This window comes from Chiloscyllium punctatum, chromosome 11 (assembly GCF_047496795.1).
Source record: "Chiloscyllium punctatum isolate Juve2018m chromosome 11, sChiPun1.3, whole genome shotgun sequence".
Taxonomy (NCBI): Eukaryota; Metazoa; Chordata; class Chondrichthyes; order Orectolobiformes; family Hemiscylliidae; genus Chiloscyllium; species Chiloscyllium punctatum.
Window position 1 is genome coordinate 93,817,353 of NC_092749.1, and position 22,939 is coordinate 93,840,291.

The 22,939-nt window shown below is 40.7% G+C and overlaps 1 protein-coding gene across 1 annotated transcript in view; it reads right to left on the reverse strand.

Annotated features, from left to right (window-relative positions):
* Positions 1-15,325, reverse strand: part of pygb (phosphorylase, glycogen; brain) — a 102,843-nt gene extending 87,518 nt beyond the window's left edge. Inside the window, exon 1 of the mRNA XM_072581302.1 lies at positions 14,964-15,325. Within this exon, the coding sequence (XP_072437403.1) occupies positions 14,964-15,206 (243 nt within the window). The 5' untranslated portion in view covers positions 15,207-15,325. The remainder of the gene's footprint in view (positions 1-14,963) is intronic.
* Positions 15,326-22,939: the final 7,614 nt, after the last annotated feature.

Below are 22,939 nucleotides of genomic sequence, written 5' to 3' on the forward strand. Positions count from 1 at the left end.
TGGAGTATTCCCAAAAACAGCAATTTGAAAATAAACATTTTAGGCTGCTGGTTAATAATAACAAAAGATTACCTGGTTATTATTTCAATGCTATTTATACTTGACAAACACTACACTTCAAAAGTCATTGTCTGTAAAATGCTTCAAGAAAGCAATATAAAATGCTACATTGTGAAAGCACTATAAAAAATGCAAATTCTTTGATAAAAAGCTAATTACCTAAACCATTTTTCAATACACAGTCATACAGATGTACAGCACAGAAACAGATCCTTTGGTCCAACTTGTCCATGCAGACCAAATATCCTAAATTAATCTAGTCCCATATCTCTCTAAACTCTTCTTATTCATACACCCATGCAGATGCCTTTTAATTGTTGTAATTGTACCAGCCTCCACCACTTCCTCTGGCAACTCATTCCATACACACATCTTCCTTTGTGTGAACATACCACCTTTTACGTAAACCTTTAATAAAGTAATTCTTTCTTAAATCACTGGTCAAAACGCAGAACTAACAAGCTCTGAAAAAAATATGCACGGTCTCTGTGTTTCAAGCACACAATCCTCAGACATGGATGGCTCAGCAAGTCATGGAAATTTCAGCTAGTGGTTTAACATCCTAAATTACACCATCTACATACACAACTGCTGCTAAACTAAAATATACTGCAGAAGCCCAATGGTATCATTCTCACCCAAACCAGAAGATTGCAGGTTCAAGCCCTCACTCACAGTCAGAGTCATACATCATGTAAACAGATTCTTCGCTCTAATTCATCCACGCTGACCAGCTTTCCCAAACTAAACTAGTCCCATCTGCCTGTATTCCAAACATGTATCTGTCCAAATGTCTTTTAAATGTAGTAACTGTACCTGCATCTACCACTTCTTCTGACAGTTCAATCTATATATACACCACCCTGTGTGTGAAGAAGTTGCCTCTTGGGTCCCTTTTAAATCTTTCCCCTCTCACCTTAAAACTATGCCCTCTAGTTTTGAACCAGCCTACCCTAGGGATAAGGCCTTTGCTATTCACCTTATCTATGACCCTCATGATTTTAAAAATCTCTATAAGATCACTCCTCAGCCTCTGACACTCAAGTGAACAAAGTCCCAGCCCCTCCCCATAGCACACAGCCTCTACTCCTATTAACATCCTTGTAGATCTTTTCTGCACACCTTTTAATGTAATAATGCCCTTCCTATAGCAGGCCAACCAGAACTGTGTGAAGTACTCCAAAAGTGGTTTCATTAACATCCTGTATAGTTGCAACATAACATCCCAACTCTAATAATCAATGCTCTGAGCAATGAAGGCAAGCGTGCCAAATGTCTTCAGTACTTTATTTACCTGTGATACCATTTTCAAGGAACTATGTACCTTGACCCCAAGGTCTCTCTCTGACAACAATCCCCAAGGCCCTCCAATTAGCAGTACATATTGTGTTCTTGTTTGTCCTACCAAAATGAAACACCCCGACCTCGCATTGATCCAAATGAAACTCCACCTACCACTCATCAGGCATTTGACTGAGTTCATGAAGATCCCATTGTAATCTTAGATAACCTTCTTCACTGTCAAACATACCATAAATTTTGGTATCTTCCATGAAATTACTAACCACATTTCCTATAATCTCACCCAAAAATTGTTTATATAAATGACAACAACAGTAGACCCATCATCGATCCCGACGGAACACCACCGGTCGCACGCCTCCAGTCCGAAAAACAACCCTCTACCATCACCTCTGCCTCCTATCATAAAGCCAATTTTGTACCCAATTGGCTGGCTTTCCCTATGATATAACTTTACTAACCAGTCCACCATGCAGAACCTTGTCAAAGGCCTTTCTAGAGTTCATGTAAATAATTTCAAGGGCTTTGCCCTCATTTATCTTCTTGGTCGTGTCTTCAAAAAACAAAAACCAAGTTTGTGAGAGAATTTCCCACACACAAAACCATGTTGACTATCCCTAAGCAGTCCTTGTCTCTCCCAATGTACATAGACCCTATCTCTCAGACTCCCCTTCAACAACTTAGCCATCATTAATATCAGACTCACCGGTCTATCGTTCGCAGGCTTTTTCTTGCAGCCTCTTAAATAAAGGCATAACATTAGCTAACCTATAAGTCTTCTGGCACCTCACCCACGATTGTAGATGCTACAAATATCTCTGTTAGGGGATGTGCAATTTCTTCCCTAGCTTCCCACAATGTCCTGGGATATACCTGATCAGGTCCAAGAGACCTGTCTACTTTTATGCTTTTTAAGACCTTGAGCACCTCCTCAACTGTATCGCAGACTGTTTTCAATAGATCACTATTTATTCCCAAGTTCACTAGCCCAGGTTGACAGTCTAGTGCATTACTGACACAGTGTGAAACTTTATCAACATCTGAATTAGCAGTAAGAGTAGTCATTCAGCTCCATAAGCCTTCCCCACCATTCAATAATATCATGGTAACCTCAAATCGACATTCTCAGCTGATTAATTTTCATACCTTTGCTTAACAAAAATCTATTTAGCTCTGTCTTCTAAAAAAAAAGGACTCTGCTTCTATCCCCTTTCAGGAAGAAAGTTTCAAACACTCGTAACCTTTCGACAGAAAGAAACGTGTCTCATCTGTTTTAATTGGGTGACCTCTGATTTTTAAATCTCCCATGACAGGAAACATCCTCTCCACATCTACCCCATCAAGACCCACTAGGATTTTATATTTTACAATGAAATTGCCTCTTACTCTAAGAGCTCCAGCAGAAACAAACCTAAGCTGTCAAGCCCATTCCAGGTATTTGTCGAGTAAACCTTTTCTGAAGTGTCTCCAACACACTTATAGATTATTTTGCTCATCAACCTGTTCAGAGACATTATTACACACCTTTGTAGCAGGTGTGACTGGAACCTGGGCTACTTGGCTCAGAGATAGCAACACTATCACAGCACCACAAGGGCCCTATTCCAACGCATTTATACATTTCCTTAAATCAGGTAACCAATACTGTTCACAGTACTACAGATGTGGTCTGATCAGTGCCTTATATAACTGAAGCATAACAATCCAACTTTGGTATTCAATTCCCCTCATAATAAATGATAACATTCTGTTAGCTTTCCTCATTACTAGCTTTACTTGCAAACAAATCTTTTACAAATCATGCACAGACACCCAGATCTTTCTCCACCTCAGAGCTCTACAATTTCTCACCATTTGGATAATATGCTTCTTTTATATTTTCTCAGCCAAACTGTCACAAAGCTAGTCTTTTTTTTCTAAAAGCTATTCCTTGACTCAAGGATACTCTGTCCTTGATTTTTCAGAGGTGTAATAAACCAGGCCAGACTCCGATCAGACTGGTTTGGTAATGAGATGTAAAGGATTTTGAGGCACCTTTGGTTTAATATGTAAACTGATGACACTTCAGGCCTATATCATCATGGTTTAGAAATGACCCTGTAGAATGAAAAGGGGAGTGGTCAGCTCGAGCTGAATGGTTTAGTTCAGTGCAGAACTGCTTAGGAGTTCAACAGTGAGCTGTGTAGAAACTCTCTCTTCTACCCTTCTAAACTTCAAGCTGTAAGGATCTGACCCATTTTTTTTAATACAGTTTTAAAGGGGGGGTATTGCTTATTGGGACAGTTGTGTATATTCGGAACACGCCTACTTAAGTCTCGTTTGGATAGACTGAGTCCTGTAGAGGTTCTTTATTCTGTTCTTCATGTTTCATTGTGTAATTTTGTGAATAAATTTTTTGTCTGTTTTAAACCTGGTAGTCAACCTTGCTAACTTAATCCGGGTAATTTTCACTGTACACTTAGCGAAACAAATTGCAGAAGTTATGGTCTGAGCTGTCTGCTTAAGAATGTTTTGAGTGGTCTGGCCTAGTCCATAACAAAATGGACAAGTTCACATTGTCCTACATTATATTTAATTGACACATCTCTGTCCGTTCACAACTTATTTATTATTGCATTGTAGCTTCTTTATGTCTTCTTCACAACTGACTTTCCTACATTTTGGAGTTTACCATCCTTCGAATGAAACCCTGTTTGCCTTGACCACTGAGTGTAGATGGTGGTCTAATTGAGGTATTTAACACAATTAAACAACTGAACATGGTAGGTAGAGAAAATTTCTCTACCTACTGAATTCAGAGTAAGAGAGCATAACCCTAACATTAGGATTAGGCCATATGTCAGGAAACCATGGTTCACAAAAAGGGTAGTGGGAATGTGGAGAAGTAATTGAGGCAAGGCCAACTGAAAACTTCAAGACAGTGATTGATAATCAGATATGGGTAAAACAAGGTTAGGAGTAAGTAAGGACTGCAGATGCTGGAGATCAGAGTGTGGCGCTAGAACAGCACAGCAGGTCCTGAGGAAGGACTGATGCCCAAAACATCAATTCTCCTTCTCATCAGATGCTGCCTGACCTGCTGTGCTTTTCCAGCTGGCAGCATCCGAGGAGCAGGAGAATTGATGTTTTGGGCATCAGCCCTTCATCAGGACCAGCTGTGCTTTTCCAGTACCACACTCTCGACTAAAACAGGGTTACAAAATTAAAGCAAAAACTTGAGTTAAGATACTGATTAGCCATTACTGAACAATGCTGGAACAGACAAAACTGCCTACATGACTACTTTCTGCTACTTCATGTGCCAATTTTCACTGGGGTATATTCCCTCCAATCCTGCTGCTCTCTTTGAAATTCAAATAAAAAAAGACTTCATTAAAAAAATAACTTGAATTAGATTTTTTAAACAAATGGTTAAACCATGCCACAGTGCATCCTAGAGGTGCATCCTGGAAGACATGTGCAAGCTTAATTCAGATTCCATAACGTCATAACATGCTGAAATAACTCCACGGACACCGGTACCCCTTCACATGTACACAGTATATGCAGTCTGACCAGCTAGCCCCTAGAGTGAGTGCAATCTAAGATCCATGTTTATTTTTTTCTCTTTTTTTTTAAGAACTTCTGATACACCCATTTTTAAAAATTCTCTTGTTTTTTTTTACCCCCACTCTACCGCCTAACTGCAGTAGTGCTTACTTTTCCCCCATGCCCATGTTGATATGTGTGCAGGTGAAGACCCATGTTTATACATGTCAGCCAGGATTCCCCGATTGGACCAGGTCAACCACCCCAAAACAGGAAATTGTATTCAACAAGATCCATCTGGCCAACGTGTTCCAATCACTATACATGCAAAAAGTAAATCTACAGCCTCCATGAAGCAGAAGAATGTACTGAATGCAAAACTGACAAAGATTATAAACCTAATTCTCCAAATTTCGAAAAGAAGTAGCAGGCCAACTGCACCACTCAGTTCCTCCTTGAATGTTTTGCTTTCCTCAACACACTTGTGAAAACTACAGATAATTTTGAATTGCAGAAACAGAATCGCAGAATTAAAACAGCACAGAAGGAATGGTTCATTGTACCTGGCTCTCCAATTGACCACCTAGTGCCATTCTCCTGCACTTCCTTTTCAGATAGCAAAGAAATTCTCTTTTCAATACCTCAACAGAACCAGCCTCACACCTGCTCATAAAATAAAGTGAATCATTTGAGTGTGGTGACCCGTTCAATAACATTCTTGCCCTAAAATTGAGATGGTCAGAGTTCAAAGTTTTACTTCACAGGCACAAGCAGACAATCCAGTACTGAGGAGATGCTATCATTCAGATCAGTGTTTAAACAGATACTAGGGTGGATTCAAAAGGTTCCATTGCATTATCTGAAGAGAAGAATTTTCTCATGGACATTGATGAACATTTAGCATTAACCAACATCACAAAATCTCATTAACATTTGTAAGATCATGTTGCATGCAAATTGGGTGCTACTTCCTTACAATGCGAAAAAAAACTTAATTATCTGTGAAGCAATTTAGAATGTCCCAAGGTCATGAAAGTATTATGTAAATGTAAGGCTTCCTTTCTAGAAACTGCTCTCTAGCATACACCCAAAGGCAATTGGAGCAACATACCATAGGGCAGCAATTAAATCAGCATAGATCAGGCCAAATGAAGTCAACATTTAGCTTTCTGTAAATTGCATGAACCAGCTCAGTCCCTGTCAACTCAAATCTAACTTGATTTCCCTAACTGTCTTATCAACCTAATAAATGAGTTAAAGTTGGGGTTCAAAATTTCAGTAAAGCATACACAGTATATTTATATAATGGGGCATTTGCAATTTTGAGAGAAGTTTTAAAAATGAAATTTAAAACAGAGGTTGAAAAGTTTTGAGAAAGTGTCTTCGGTCATTATATTAACCTTCTGCATTAAACTGTTTCAAGATGAAAAAGAAAATAATTTCAGTTCTTTTCTCATAACTTGCAAAACTAGATTGAAGTACCTGCATTTGGGGCTACAATTTTTGAAGTATTTATATGAGACACTGGTCAATTGGTGCAAAGGTGGAGTTTATCTAATAGCGCATATAGACTTCACATCAATCCAGGCAAATATTCAGAGACAGAAAACTTTGTTAATCAGTTCAAGGATTAGAAACATGTGAATATAGCAAGCTACCGAAATAACAATATCTTCTTGAACACTAACCTCTCTTCTGCATGTAAGCTTTTCTAGTCTGCAATCTACCCAAGATAAATCTCATGTGTGGTTAGTTTTGAGGCCAGAACATTCAGACTAAGACCATTTAAGGAAATGATTCTTGTTGTTCTTCCACTTCACAATGAATCAGCAATAGTTGCAAAAATATAGTGTCAATTTTGACAGTGGTCATAGTCTGTCAGTAGGTTGTGAATTCAAGCCTGACACTAGATATTTAAAAAAAACATTTAACCTATTATGCCCAGTGTAGCACTGAGGGAACGCTGAAGTGGTAGAGATGTTGTTTATATTTAATCTGACATTAAACTGATGACCTATTTATTTCCTTGGGTGAACACAGAAATTCCAATAGTGCTATTTACAGGGGCAGGGAGTTCTTCTGCTGTCCGGCTAATATTTACCATCAGATTACCTGGTAATCTTTTTAATTGCTGTATATGGAACCTTAATGAGGAAAAATCGATTGTTATGTTTCCTACATTATGACAGCAATGACACTTCAAAAATAAATTAGCTAATAAGCACTTGAAGTCAAAATATTTTAGAGAAATTTTTATTTGGTATAAAACAAAAATGATGCCAAAATTGCAAAGAATAGTATTAGAAATGTTACAAAAGGATGGTGGTATTTAAATTTGATAAATTACCTAGATCGGACAGGATACATCTGAAGATATTGAAGAGTGAAAGTTGCAGAGGCACTGGCCATAATCTCTCACTGCACAACATACTGGCTAAAAATATTCTCCTAATGCATTTTAAGATCTCTTGAGATGTTAAAGAGTTAAATTTGCTCTGGCAACCTGTAAGAAATTGGATGCCCCAGGGGTAGGGTGATTTGTTTCTCTGTCTTGCAGGTAAAATGTAAAAATTTACATAGCCATCTCCTGCGATTCAGAGTCAATAACATTGCAGTTAAGATTCTAACCACACACTGCAATTAAAAAAAATGATTTACATCAGATCTTGCCATTAAGGAATGATCTAGTCCATCGTTTCCAGAAACAATCAAATCACTACATTGTCTCTTGAGTGGTATGTGACTCTGGGAGAGTGGCTGGGGGTTGTCTTGTGGACATTACTAACAGTGATGTAAAATCTTGTACAAAGGAAGGACTGGGCCCTTTGTTCAGAGGGATCTCTTGACACAGCTTCGCAAGCATTGCTAAGAGCGGTAAGGGTCCCTCCAAAGCTTGTACTTGCTTAATAAATTTTAGCTGTTCACAGAAGTTGACGTATTGCAGTTGCATCAAGTCTGTAAGAACCTCAGGAAAAAGAACCTAACACTCTGCTTCATCTGTGCCCTTACAATAATTCTATTCCAGTTAACATTACGCGGTTGGTCTCATGTTTTGTATATCTCAATTATGTGTCTTCATATGTGCCCTTCTACCTGTCTCCTTCACAATGCTTCTTAGATAAGTGAACTGGAGAACTGCAAAAATTATACGTTTGTGCAAACAATGCTCAGGTATAAACCTAGCAGCCAGATAGTTTAATTTCATTGGTAGGAAGCCTTTAAGAATGATAATCCTGGACAAAATTAACAATCTTAGAGTCATACAGCATGGAAACAGACCCTTCAGTCAAACTAGTCCTCCAAACCTTTCCCGTCATAAACTTATCCAAATGTCTTTTAAAATGCTGTAATTGTACCCATGTCCACCACTTAGTCAGATGTACAGAACAGAAACAGATCCTTCGGTCCAACTTGTCCATGCTGACCAGACATCCCAATCTAATGTAGTCCCATTTGCCAGCACTTGGCCCATATCCCTCTAAACACTTCCTATTCATTTACCCATCCAGATGCCTTTTTAAATGTAATTGTACCAGCCTCCTCCACTTCATTCCATACACATACCACCCGCTGCATGAAAAAATTGCCCGAGGTCCCTTATATATCTTTCTCCTCTCATCCTAAACCTATGCCCTCTAGTTCTGGGCTCCCCCACTCCAGGGAAAAGACTTTGTCTATTTATCCTATCCATGCCACTCATGATTTTATAAACTTCTATGAGGTCCCCTTAGCCTTCGACGGTCCAGGGAAAACAGCCCCAGCCTGTTCAGCCTCTCCCTGTAGCTCAAATCCTCCAATCCTGGCAACATACTTGTCAACCTTTTCTGAATCCTTTCAAGTTTCACAATATCCTTCCGATAGGAAGGAGACCAGAACTGCATACAATGTTCCAATAGCAGCCTAACCAACGTCCTGTACAGCCGCAACATGACCTCCCAACTCCTGTACTCAATACTCTGACCAATAAAGGAAAGCATACCAAATGCCTTCTTCACTATCCTATCTACTTATGACTCTACTTTCAAGGAGCTATGAACCTGCACTCCAAGGTCTCTTTGTTCAGCAACATTCCCTTGGGCCTTACCATTAAGTGTATAAGTCCTGCTCAGATTTACTTTCCCAAAAGGCAGCAACTGCATTTACCTAAATTAAACTCCATCTGCCACTTCTCAGCACATTGGCCCATCTGATCAAGATCCTATTGTAATCGGAGGTAACCTTCTTCACTGTCCACTACACCTCCAATTTCGGTGTCATCTGCAAACTTACTAACCATACTTATTATTCATATCCAAATCATTTATATAAATGACAAAAAGTAGTGGACCCAGAACTGATCCTTGTGGCACTCCATTGGTCACAGGCCTCCAGTCTGAAAAACAACCCTCCACCATCACCCTCTTGTATTCTACCTTTGAGCCAGTTCCGTATCCAAATAGCTAGTTCTCCTTGTATACCATGAGATCCAACCTTGCTAACTAGTCTCCCATGGGGAACGCCTTACTGAAGTCCATATAGATCACATCAATGGCTCTGCTCTTGGAAGTTCATTCCAGTCACGAATCACTAGCTGCAAAATATGTGTCTCATGTCTTTTTTAAATGAATCTCCTCTCACCTGAAAAAATGTGTCCCCTACTCTTGAAATCTCGCATCCTAGGGAAAAAAAACAACTCCCATTAACTCTATCTATACCCTTCATTATTTTGTAAACATCTATCAGAAACACCTCTCAAAGGAAAAGGGAAAGGGAAAAACAAAAACTACACTCATTGCTGGCAAACCTGTTGACAAGGGTGGTACTGTTCTGAGTAAGGGTCACTGCAACATAAATACTCACTCTGCTTTCTCTTCACAGATGTTGCCAGACCTGCTGAGCTTTTCCAGCAACTTCTGTTTTTGTTTTCTGCTGTTATTGTCCGATATACCAACATTCACCCAACAGAGGCTGAACACTGACTCTCCAATACTTCATTCTCCTTTGCCCTGGACCATAACTTCAACAATGAACATTAATCCATTGTTTACATAGCAGTCACTACCTTCATAAACCCCCCCCGCCCCCAAAATTTTCCCTTCATATCCTCCAACCTCAGAATCAAATCCTGAATAGCCACTTCTATCTCTTTCACAAGTTCCACCATCAGGACTATTCTAGCAGACTTGTCGCACCAGCCTGCTCCTGCCCAATTAAACTGACTGCATCCTAGCTTGACTATATATTTTCTCCTCTTGTTTAGTCTTTTCCTTCTTGGTCCACGATTTTTCAGATAGCTTCTGTTATTTTGAATTTCTAACTTCCAAGCTTTAACAGTCTCATCAAGGGTGTCCAGTAAATAAAACAAAACTTGTTCATGGATACAGGCATTGTTAGGTAGATCAGCTTTTATTTCTCATTCCCAATTCCCCTCCAGAAGATCACAGTGAACTGCCTTCTTGAACTGCAGCGACACAAGAGTTTTTAGGAAGGCAATTCCAGGACTTTGATCCAGCAACTGAGAACAAACAGAGATAGAATTCTAAGTCAGGATGATATGTGGCTTGGAGGGGAGCGTGCAGGTGATGGTACTCCAATCCATGCGCTGCCCTTGCCCACATCAGTGTTAAAGTTCATGAGCTTGGAATGTGCTGTATAGGGAGCCTTGAGTTACTGAGGTGTATCCTGTAGGTGGTACCCAGTGCTGCCACTGTGTTACAGTGCAGAAGGAACAATGTAAACATTAGTGGATTCCATGCCATTCAAATAGGCTGATTTTTCCTGGATGGTGTCAATCTTCTTGAATGCTATTGAATTACTTCCATTGGGACAAGTAGAGAGTTTGCCATCACACATGACGTATGCCCTGCAGATGATGAGCAGAGACTGGGGAGACAGGAGGGGAGTTACTTACTGCAGAATTCCTAGTCTCTAATCTTCTCTGGTATTTAGATAGATAGTTCAGTTTCTGGTCAATAGTGAGCAATCCCAGGATTTTGATAGAGGGGCATTTAGCATTGGTAATAGCATTGAACATCCAAGGGCAATGGTTAGATTTTCTCCTGTTAAAGATGGTCATTGGCTAGCACTTGTGTGGTGCAAATGTTACTTGCCACTATTCAGCCTAAGTGTGGATGATGTCCACGAGGTATTGTCGCATATGGCCACAGTTTCAGTATCTGAGGAACCGTGAATGGTGATCAGCATTGTTGCTAGTAACTGCACATCCCCACTTCTGACCTTGTGATGAGAGAAGGGTACTGATGAAGCAGCTGAAGATGCTTGGGCCTTCTGCAGTGATGTCCTGGAGTTTCCATCCACAGGAACATCCATATTATTTTTACTTCTATAACAAAGTTTACGGTTTAACCATAATCTGTGCCCCATTTTGTCCTACAAATTTTGGTTACACCTCCACTGAGCTCATTTTTTTTTTGAAAAAGCAACTTATGCCACTACTATTCTCTTTCACGATTCTCAATAACTAATTTGTCTCTTAATATCTCCTGCCCTTTCTGATTTTCCTTTTGTTTTGTTACCTCCACCAATTCACCTGAGAATCAGAGTCAGAGGTATACAGCATGGAAACAGACTGTCCCATCTAATCCATCCACTCTGACCAAACATCTGATATAAATCTAGTCCCATTTGCCAGCTTTTGGCTCATATCCCTCTAAACCCCTCCTATTCATTTACCTATCCAGATGTCTTTTAAATGCTGTAATTGTACCAACCTCCACCACTTCCTCTGGCAGCTCATTCCACACATGCAACCGCCATGTGAAAAAGTTACCCTTTAGGCCCTTTTTAAAAAAAACTTTTCCCCTCACCTTAAATCTATGCCCTCTAATTTTGGACTCCCTCCTCCCAGGGAAAGTACTTTGCCTATTTAGCCTATCCATGGCCCTCATGATTTTATAAAGCTCTAAGGTCACCCCTCAGCCTCAGACACTCCAGGACAAATAACCCCTGCTATTCAGTCTCTCCCTATAGCTCAAACCTTCTAATCCTGGCCACATCCTTGTAACTCTTTCTGAACTCTTTCAAGTTTTACAACATCCTCACTATAGGAGGGAGACCAGAACTGCACACAATACTCCAACAGTGGCCGAATCAATGTCCTGTACAGCTCCCAAATCCGATACTCAATGCATTGATCATTATAGGCAAGCATACCAAACATCATCTTCACAATACAGGTAAAAACAATGACTGCAGATGCTGAAAACCAAATGCTGGATTAGTGGTGCTGGAAGAGCACAGCAGTTCAGGCAGCATCCAACGAGCAGCGCTCGTTGGATGCGGCCTGAACTGCTGTGCTCTTCCAGCACCACTAATCCAGTATCTTCGCAATACTGTCAACCTGCGAATCAAGGACAATGAACCTGCACTCCAAGGTCTCTTCATTCAGCAACACTCCCCAGGACTTTACCATTAAGTGTATAAGTCTTGTCCTGATTTGCCTTTCCAAAATATAACACCTCACATTTATCTAATTTAAACTTTATCTGTCACTCCTCAGCCCATTGGCCATCTGATCAAGGTTGAGTTGTACTCTGAGGTAATCTTCTTTGCTGTCCACCACACCTCCAATTTTAGTGTTATTCAAACATATTAAATTTATTAAAACATTCTAATTTTTGCCCATTTCAGATAAAAAGGTGTAATATTAAACAGGTTCCCTTCAGTCCAACTCTTCCACGCCAACCAGATATCCTAAATCAATCTAGTCCCATTTGCCAGCATTTGGCCCATATCCCTCTAAATCCTTCCTATTCATATATCCATCCAGGTGCCTTTTAAGTGTTGTCATGGTACCAGCCTCCACTACTTCCTCTGGCAGCTCATTCCACATACACACCTCCCTGTGTGTGAAAAGGTTGCCCTTTGGGTCCTTTTTAAATCTTTCTCCTCTCACTCTAAGTTCATACCCTCTAGTTTTGGACTCTTCCCTCCCTCCCCCCCCACCCCAAGAAAAAAAGACCTTCTCTATTTATCCTATTCATGCCCCTCATAATTTTATAAATTTCCACAAGGTCACCCCTCAGCCTCCGACGCTCAAGGGAAAACAGCCCCAGCCTATTCTGCTTCTTCTAATAGCTCAAACCCTCCAACCCTGGCAACATCCTTGCTAATCTTTTCTGAATGCTTTCAAGTTTCACAACATCATTCCTTTCAGAGGTATCTCTTGACATTAAGTGCATCTAGATATCAATCAGATTGAGCTTTTAGTGCATCTTGAGTTAGAGAATTCCAAGGATTCACAACCCAAGTAAAAAAAAACTCATCTTGGTTCTAATTAGCTTACACCTTCATCTGAGACTGTGTCTCCCCGATTCTAGATTCTTCCAATGAAGGGTTGGGGTAGAGGGGGCTGTTAAAAGGAAAGTCCTGTTTAAATCATTTGGTTGATGTTTTCTTGGTGAGGTAACAAAGGATACCTTGGTTGATGCTGTGTCTGCACTTCCAAAAAGGTATATGATTAGACAAATTGAAGCCCATGGATTAAATGGGACAGTTGTAATATGGATACAAAGTTGGTTTAGTGATGGGAACAAGCAAAAAGACTCCTCCTCCCCGCTCCAGGCCTCCCCACACAGTCTGGAGAAGGTGTACAAATGCAAATTCTCTAGTACTAGGATTGCTGCTTTTCCTAATGTACATTAATGATCTAGGCTTTGGTGTACAGGACACAAAACTTGTGAATCATGAGGATAGCAATAAACTTCAAGAGGATGTGAAATCGTCAAAGTCCTACTGGACAATGGGGCTGCTCTCTCATTAGAATGGTGGTTTAACCAGAGGGTTACAAAGGGAGAGGTTGAGAAGGATGGTCTTTCATGTTAACTGCAGCCGGCACAGGAATTGAACCCTTACTGTTGGCATCATTTGCATTTCAAACCAGCTGACCCCAAAGGCTAGTGGATTGGGGAATAAAACTGCTGATGAAAAAATGCAGAGAATTGTGAAAGAATATATTTTGAAAAGAAAAATGAGGAAAGACATGCACTAAAGTGATGCAATTTTAGGAGGATGGTAGTATGCACACAACTCTTTGAAGGGGGGGGGGGCAGGTTATCAAAGCAGTCAAAAGACATTTAGACATAATAAGGCAAAATGTGCAAAAGCAAATTACCATAAAAACACTTAACTTCAACTGACTTACTGCCTCAAAATTATGTTTAGATACTGGAGCTGTTTTATTTCCAAGAGTGTTGAAAGATGGTTTGATAGTGTTGAATACTATGAGGGAGCCAGAAAGGGTAGATAAAAAGAGACAAAGTCCACTATCACCAAGATTGAAAAGCAGGGAACACAGATGTAAAGGTGAACAACAAAAGAACGAATAATTGACGAGAAAGAAAAAGTTACTAAACAAGTGATTAGGATCTAGTGTACACTGGGCATGAAGACAGATTCAGTTGTGGCTTTCAAAAAAGTTGCAGGGGAGTGGGGTTAGCCGATTTACTCTTGCAGACAACCAGAATAGGCATGAGGCCCGAAGGTCCTCTTTCTATTTCACCATCCCATGATTCTTGTTGGAGTGAAGTAGAGTTTTCTTTTTAAATGTTGCGGACTAAAGATTTATTGTGTGGCCAAACTAGACCAAAACCACACCCGGAAAATCCAGGCCAAACTAATGTTTGTCCCAATACAACGAACGCCAAACTACGAAACCTATTAAACTGAATGATAACATGAAGACTTGGTAAAACAATAAGGAAGCTGAAAGCATTTTACTACAGTAGTTCAAATTGCATGAGTCGTTTTGAATTGGAAAAATCTAAAATTTAAAATTATAAACCACCGAACACATTGATTGATATTTAAAGTAGAATTCTTGGCAGGGTTTTTTAAAAAAATAAAACATTTTAATCTTTTTAAAACTAATATCTTTTTTTTTCCCGTAGCGCGACTACATAAAATTCCTCTTATACTCTTGCATACTTGTACTGCAATAGAGGGATACATTTCTAATGTAATGTTGTGCAAGCCGTATCAGTCAACAGTTGATAAAACGGAGGATATAACGATACCCGGCCAGAAGAGGACGTGACTGGACTGAGTTGTCGGATTGCAGTTCAGCAATAACCCACCTTGGGATCTTTCTCGTAATAATACTGCTGGGTGCGGATCCATCGTCCGACCAAGTGGTCGCGGATGGTGTGAGCCAGAGCGAAGTAGTAGTCCCGAGGGGTAGCGACATTTCTGTCTTTGACCAGTGTGAAATGCAAATGCCTGTTGAAACTCTTCTTGAGCTCCACCACATCCCCGAGCTCGGCGATCCCCCTCACGCTTATTTGCTTCCTCCTTTCGAAGTCTGTCAGCGGAGTGGCCATAGCTTCCTTGTTGGCGAGAAGAGGTTCTGGGACCGCAGTAGACTGAAGCGCACACCCGAACAGCACAAGCACACAGTTTGTACTGAACCCAGCCGCTGTTTGCGCCTCGTCCTTCCTCCTACGGGACGTGCTCAGTACGTAGCGCACTGAGTACAGGAAGGGGGAGGGAGTGAGTCCAAACACGGGAAATAATTCTGTGGAACGCCACTTCCAAGTACGTTGCACTGCACCGAACAGGATTGCGGATGAGCAGAGTGCGAGATTGTTGATTTTCCCCCTTCCTCCATGAAAACAGTCGACAACCGTTCACCCAAAAACTGCTGCAACAGATGTAATGGTAGATTGAACTCCGAATTAAACATCACACTCCTATATTAATACAGTGAGACAGATTGTACCTGTTATCAACAAAGGTTAAATGCCGATAGACAGAAACAGATTGGGCCCTCCGCATAAACAGTGAATTAAGTTGCATCTGCATGGAGATCTACAGCATTAAAAAGGCCATTCGGTCCATCGAGCTTGCACCAGTCGATAACAATCACCTAATCCAATTTCCAGCACTGGCCCATGGCCTTGTCACCATGCCAATCTATCTGAATATTTCTTAAATGTTATGAGGGTTTCTGTCTTTACCATCCTCACAGGCAATGATTCCAGATTCACCCCACCCTCTGGATGAAAACATGTTTTTCTCACATCCCTCTAAACCAAATGCCCCTATAGTCACTGAGCCCCCCCACCAAGGGGAATTTTTTTTCCATGTCTATGCTCCCCATAATTTTACATATCTTAATCATGTCCCCATCCCTTTCCTCTAATCCATGGAATACAACCCCACTCGAATCGATCTCTTGTCATAGCTAAAAATCTCCAATCCAGGCAACATCTGGATCCAGTAACTTTTCTTCGCATCCTTTCCTGCACAATCTCATCCCTCTTATATGCATTTCAGAACTGTACACAATACTACCCTGATTGCGATCTGACCAACATTTTAAACAGTTCCAACATCATCTCCCCGCTCTTGAACTCTATGCCTTGGCTAATAAAGGCAAGTATCTCAAATGCCAACTTAACCACTTTATCTATCCATCCCACCAACTAGAGCAGCAGTGGACATGCACCCCAAGATTCCTCTGACCCTTGATTCTTCCCAGGTTGAATGTTGAACACAGCATGGGTCCCAAAAACTGACCCTCACGGAACCCTACTGGACTACGATCACCATCAGAATAGCAGCCACAAGTATTACTCTTTGCCTCCAGCCATTCAGCCAGTTGTAAATTCAATTTGCCAAATTTCCTTGAACTCGTTGGGTTCTTGTTTTGTTGCTTTGATTTTTACCTTCTTTCATTTCTTCTTCAGATGTAAATCTTGCTGGGGTAATCAGTGCTCTTGGGCAGCAGCACAGTCCAGATTCTACATGATGGTCACCCTCCCAGCAACTTGCTGAGCTCCTTGTCGTTGTGGATGGTGCACTGCAGGTGATGGCTTACTTGTTGACCTAGGCCATATTGCCTGCCAACTCGAAGATCTTGGTGGTCAGGTACTCAAGGATGGCAGCCAAATGAATGGGAGCCTCACCCCCTTGTCTGGCATTATATCTCTTATGGAGTTGGTAATGGATATGACTGACTGGGAACTGGAGGTTGTATGTATGTATGTAAAAATGCCATCCCATATTCCCAATTCCTTCGCCTCTGCCACATCTGCTTCCAGGAGGACCAATTCCAATACTGAACAACCCAGATGGCCTCCTTCTTCAAAGACCGCAATTTCCCCTCAGATGTGGTTGACGATGCTCTCCACTGTATCTCCTCCACTTCCCACTCCTCCGCCCTTGAACCCTGCCCCTCCAATCGCCACCAGGACAGAACCCTACTGGTCCTCACCTACCACCCCACCAACCTCCAGATACATCGTATCATCCTTCGTCATTTCCGCCACCTCCAAAGAGACCCCACCACCAAGGATATATTTCCTTCCCCACCCCTATCAGCGTTCCGGAAAGACCACTCCCTCCGTGACTCCCTTATCAGGTCCACACCCCCCACCAACCCAACCTCCACTCCCGGCACCTTCCCCTGCAACCACAAGAAATGCAAAGCTTGCGCCCACACCTCCCCCCTCAATTCCCTCCAAGGCCCCAAGGGATCCTTCCATATCCATCACAAATTCACCTGCAGCTCCACATACATCATTTACTGCATCCGCTGCACCCAATGTGGCCTCTTCTACATTGGGGAGATAGGCCGCCTACTTGCGGAACGTTTCAGAGAACACCTCTGGGACACCCGCACCAACCAACCCAACCGCCCCGTGGCTGAACACTTTAACTCCCCCTCCCACTCTGCCAAGGACATGCAGGTTCTTGGCCTCCTCCATCGCCGGACTATGGCAACACGATGCCTGGAGGAAGAGCACCTCATCTTCCGCCTAGGAACCCTCCAACCACAAGGGATAAATGCAGATTTCTCCAGCTTCCTCATCTCCCCCCCCCCCACCTTATCTCAGTCCCAACCCTCGGACTCAGCACCGCCTTCTTGACCTGCAATCTTCTTCCCAACCTCTCCGCCCCCACCCCCTCTCTGGCCTATCACCCTCACCTTAACCTCCTTCCACCTATCGCATTCCCAACGCCCCTCCCCCAAGTCCCTCCTCCCTACCTTTTATCTTAGCCTGCTTGGCACACCTTCCTCATTCCTGAAGAAGGGCTTATGCCCGAAACGTCAATTCTCCTGCTCCTTGGACGCTGCCTGACCTGCTGCGCTTTTCCAGCAACATATTTTTCAGCTCTGATCTCCAGCATCTTCAGTCCTCACTTTCTCCTAGTTGTACATATGTATGTCTATTTATTTATTTAGAAACATTACACAATACAAATGGGCAGGAAATTTGTCACCAGAATACGTGAGCATCAGCCTGCAACAAATCAATACGATCAATCTTCCCGCATATCAATACATACTGACAATGAAGGACACCAATTCAACTAGGACAGCATCACAATATTGCAACAGGCTAAACCATAACAAGCTCAGGATTCCCTGGAGGCCTGGTATTCATCCACTGGTTTCTTAAACTAACACGTTGAAACATCTACAAACCACTATAGTACAAAAGTGGAAGTAGAACCATCCACCACAACAGACAAAACCGTATAAATTCAGGGCAGATTATAACTACAGTACTTCATCTGGAGGGTACACAGCACTGAAGATGTTGCCCAGGAGGGAGACAAAACATTTACAAGGAAATCAACCAGCCTGGCAAACTAACCAACAACTTCAACTGGACGTTGGCTCACTGGTTTATCCTTTGCTCACTTCTTGACTAATGATACCACCACTTGGCCTTAGCCATGCCTTTCTCTCCAGTTTTACCACAACCTAATATCTCCCAAAGAGAAACTTACCTTTGCTACCAGTCTCCTAGGTAGGACCTTATCAAAGGTTTTGCAGAAGTCCAGTTAGAATACATCAAAAGCATTGACTTCATCTACATACCTGGTCAACTCCTTGAAAAATTCGGTCCAGTCGGTCAAACAATGCTGAGTGCCCTTGATTAATCCCAGCTTCTTCAAATTGAGATTAATTGTGTCCCTCAGATTTGCATAAAATAGTTTCCCCAACACTGAGGTTAGACTGACAGGTCTGTAGTTTCCTGGTGTAGCCAGGTTGTTGCATAGAGAAAGACAGGAGGACCTTTTGGAGAAATACTCCTGAAAATGAGATGTTAGCCAGGAGGCTGCAGAGATCCAGAGGTATTAGTTGCCGATAGGGGCTAGGAATGATCAGTATAAAAACAAACTTCTGACATACAGGGGAAAACAGCTTGTAAACTGTGAATGACCGGAGTCCAGGTACTGCTTGGTACCAACCATATTCTGCAGAAAAAGTAAGAAAGATAGTTTAATGCAGAAGCCTTATTTGGATGAAGGGCAATGAGGTAATGCTACTTAGCTCCTTGGTTTGCAGCCAATAAGGTAAGGATATGCAATTAACAGATGAGCCTGAGTCAACAGGGAAATGACATCACGACTTGAGAAAGATAAGGAAAGAAGATAAAAGAAGACCCTTGAGGCATACTGGTCACGATAACTCCAGAGTCCAACACTTGCAAATCAAACTGTATGTCAAGGATGTGAAAAGAGAGCGCGAGAGTAGTGTGTGGCCAACATCAGCCCTCCTCAACAGCAGGAAAACAGTTATCTTTTATATTCCGTGACTACTCAGGGAGTGTCAGAGGACTTGCGTGGGTGTAAAAACAGGTTTTTAATTCAGTTTGTGGGAAAATATATAAACTCTAATTTGTAAGAGAACATATAAGAAATAAGTGCATGGTTCAATACAATCATAAAGTAATTTGTAAAGTTGTAAGAATTGACTCTTCTCCTCTCTACACACCAGCAGCTGCAGCTGACATTTGTTGGAATCAGACAGCAGCTGGCGGTTGCCTGAATCATACAGGCATCAACACTGGTTTATCCTTTGCTCACTTCTTGACTAATGGTACCACCACGGCTGTCCTCCAGTTCTTCGGCACTTCTCCTTTGGCAGAGGGGTGTTGAAACTTTTTGCAAGTACCCCTCTATTTCCTCCTCTGCCTTACTCAACAACCTGGGACATATTTCATCCTGACGTGGAAGTTTATCTATTTTAAGTGTGCCAGACCTCTTAGAACCTCCTCTCTGTTATGCTAATTCCTTTTATTGTATCACAGACTTTCTCCATGATTTCTATACCTATACTGTGCCCCTCACTAGTGAACATCGACCCAAAGTATTCATTTAGAATCTGTCGACATCCTCTGGCTCCACAAACAAGTTACTGCTATGGTTCTTAATGGGCCCTCCTCTTTCCTTCATTAATCCTTTTACCCTACAACTTAGGATTTTCCTTTATCTTACCTATCAGTCTTTTCATATCCCCTTTTAGCCTTCCTAATTTCCTTTATAAATTTGCTCTTGCTTATTTTATACACGTTCTGCTATTTTGATTAAAAACTTGCTTAATTGTAGATTCTTCTGAACTGAAAATGAAGCTAATTTCCTACATATATACTCTACATGTCATAAACCCAACAATATAAACATCTTTCCATTAACACCACAGAGGTGTGCAGTCATCTGATCTTTGACAAAACGTTTGATTTCGTTAGTGTTCACAAAGATCTGATCTTTGTTTTAAAGAGAACCCTTCACAGAAGTAACTAACATTTCCCTGCATCTCTTTAGAAATCCAGATTTCCAAGATAATATATTTAAAACTTATAAAAATTTATAAAACCTTTCAATACATTCCACTCCTCAAAGAAAGATGAAAATTTCCATCAAAATGTTCTTCTCAGCACTACTTTTGTTCTATGAACAGGAATAATATATACATTAAATGTACAAATGTTTCAACATCAACATATTTTATATAAAATCATTTTAGTAATTGCATCAATCTCCTTCATATGTGCTCTCGACAAAGAATTTGCTATAATATTGTTTTTCCAGACAAATAAATGATTTTAAAATAATATGGCTGGAGTATTAAACTCTACCAAAACAACCTTGTCCCAAAATTTCTCTAAAACAAATTAAAGTATTGCAGTATGTATAAATAGTGGTTTCTTCAGAGTTGTTCAATGTGTAAATTTGAAACTGATGTAGAGACAACACAAGATTCAGTCTCTCTTTCTCCACTATTAAATATTTCTGTTGACGTAAATCAGTCTCTTCAAAAAATAACGGGAAGGCTGTTAGATCTTCATTTTATCTTCTTGTAATAAAAGGCACCCACACTAATATTGCTGGCATCAACAGCCAGTTTGAACGGTTCAGTGCTGCTAAAATCAGGTGCATTTATCAGCTCAGCTTTCAAACTGTCATTCTTATGACCATCCAATCTGACAATCATATGTCCATTCAATGATTCTACCTTTCTAATAAAATCTCAAAAGGAATTAACACAGTGCTGAAGTTTGGAACAAACCTCTGATAAAATCCACTCATGCCAACATATCATAGAATTGTGCATTTGTCTTAGGACTTATTTCACTTCTCTAGCCTTGTCCAACAGTGTCTCAAATAAATCACTTTTGCTTTCACAAATTCACTTCTAGCCAGAATTATAATTGAATTGTTTCTTTGTAGCCAAACAGTTTAGTCCAATCAGACAAATGTTCTTCTGAGGTTAAACTGTGTACAACCAAGGCTTCAATTTAGTCATTTATATAGAAAATAATTGGTGTATTTTTCATTCCAAATAGTATAACTTTACATTGATGAAGTCCATCTGGTGTTAGAAAAGCTGACATTTTTTTGGCTGTATCAGTGAATCGAACAAGTGCATATTAGCGGCAATTTGTGTGTCCAATTCTTCCAATGCAGTCCTTGACTCTAAAAATAGGCATGAGTTCACTTTTGTCACTATGTCGATTTTATGCAGAACCTTTGTGATCTACCTCATTTTGGCAACAGCACAATAAGTGTGCTGCAGCTCCTATTATCAGTTGAATTTTGTCATCTAATTATTCCATACTGTTTTCCCTATTGTAAATACATTGTTTTCCTGACTATCCTCACAATAACAATATTTCTTTAATATAACTACCACAGTCATTGATTTTTCTTCCTGTCTGAAGTCCTCACTACATAACTCATGATTACGTTTCTCTTTGATTTGATATGGTCCAGTGGGGCTTACTTTTAATGGTTTGACAGAAACCACACCAATATAGACTAAAATTTCAAACTTTGGCCTTATTAATTAATGTGCTCTGTTTTTCATTGTGTTTTGAGCACTCTCCAAATATGTTTTGGCCAAATTACTTTCTTCAATTAGCTTTTCTCTGAAATTCAAAGTACCAGCTGGAAGTATAACCTTCAACTTAATGGTATTTGCTCCTTGTCCATATTATCACCTCAAAAGGATTGAATCCTCTGATCTATTAGGTCCATCCCTGACAGCAAGCAGTAACAAGGGAATTCCTTTCTCCCCATCATTAGGACATTCTCGACAATAACAGTTAATCACGGTCTTTAAAATTGGATGCCATGTTTCAATGAACCTTGAGATTGTGGGTGATGTTCAGAAGATATAAACTGCCTCACTTCCAAACTATTAATTCTTTCTTTGAATATTTGTGACATTAATTTGAACATGGATCTGTTATATTTCTTCGGGTAATGTGAATCTTACAAAACAATTGAAATAGCTTTTCTCTTACCATTTTTGAAGTCATTTTTCCTAAAGGCACTGCTTATAACATTTTGTTAAAACATGTTAAAAAATCAGTTCATAGAATTCCTACAGTGTAGAGGCAGGCCATTCGAGTCCATACCAACTCTTCATTAGCATCCCACCCAAATCCACCCACCTACCCTATCCCTGTCACCTTGGATTTCCCATGACTAAGCCACTCATCCCTCGACACTATGGGCAATTTAGCATGACCAATCCACGTAATCTGCACATTTTTGGATTGTAGGAGACAATTGGAGCACCAGGACAAAACCCATGCAGACACACAATCTCCAATATGCAAACTCCACACAGACTATCGATCAAGGGTGGAATCAAACCTAGGTCCCTGACAGTATGCAGCAGCAGTAGAAACCAGTAGTTCCATTGTTAAAAAGATACTGATTCTTATTCTTATTCTTGGTTTTAGGTAGGAGTTCTACACAATTTATTTTAAATAAACCTTGGTAAATATTACTTTTAAAGCTAGTATCAGAA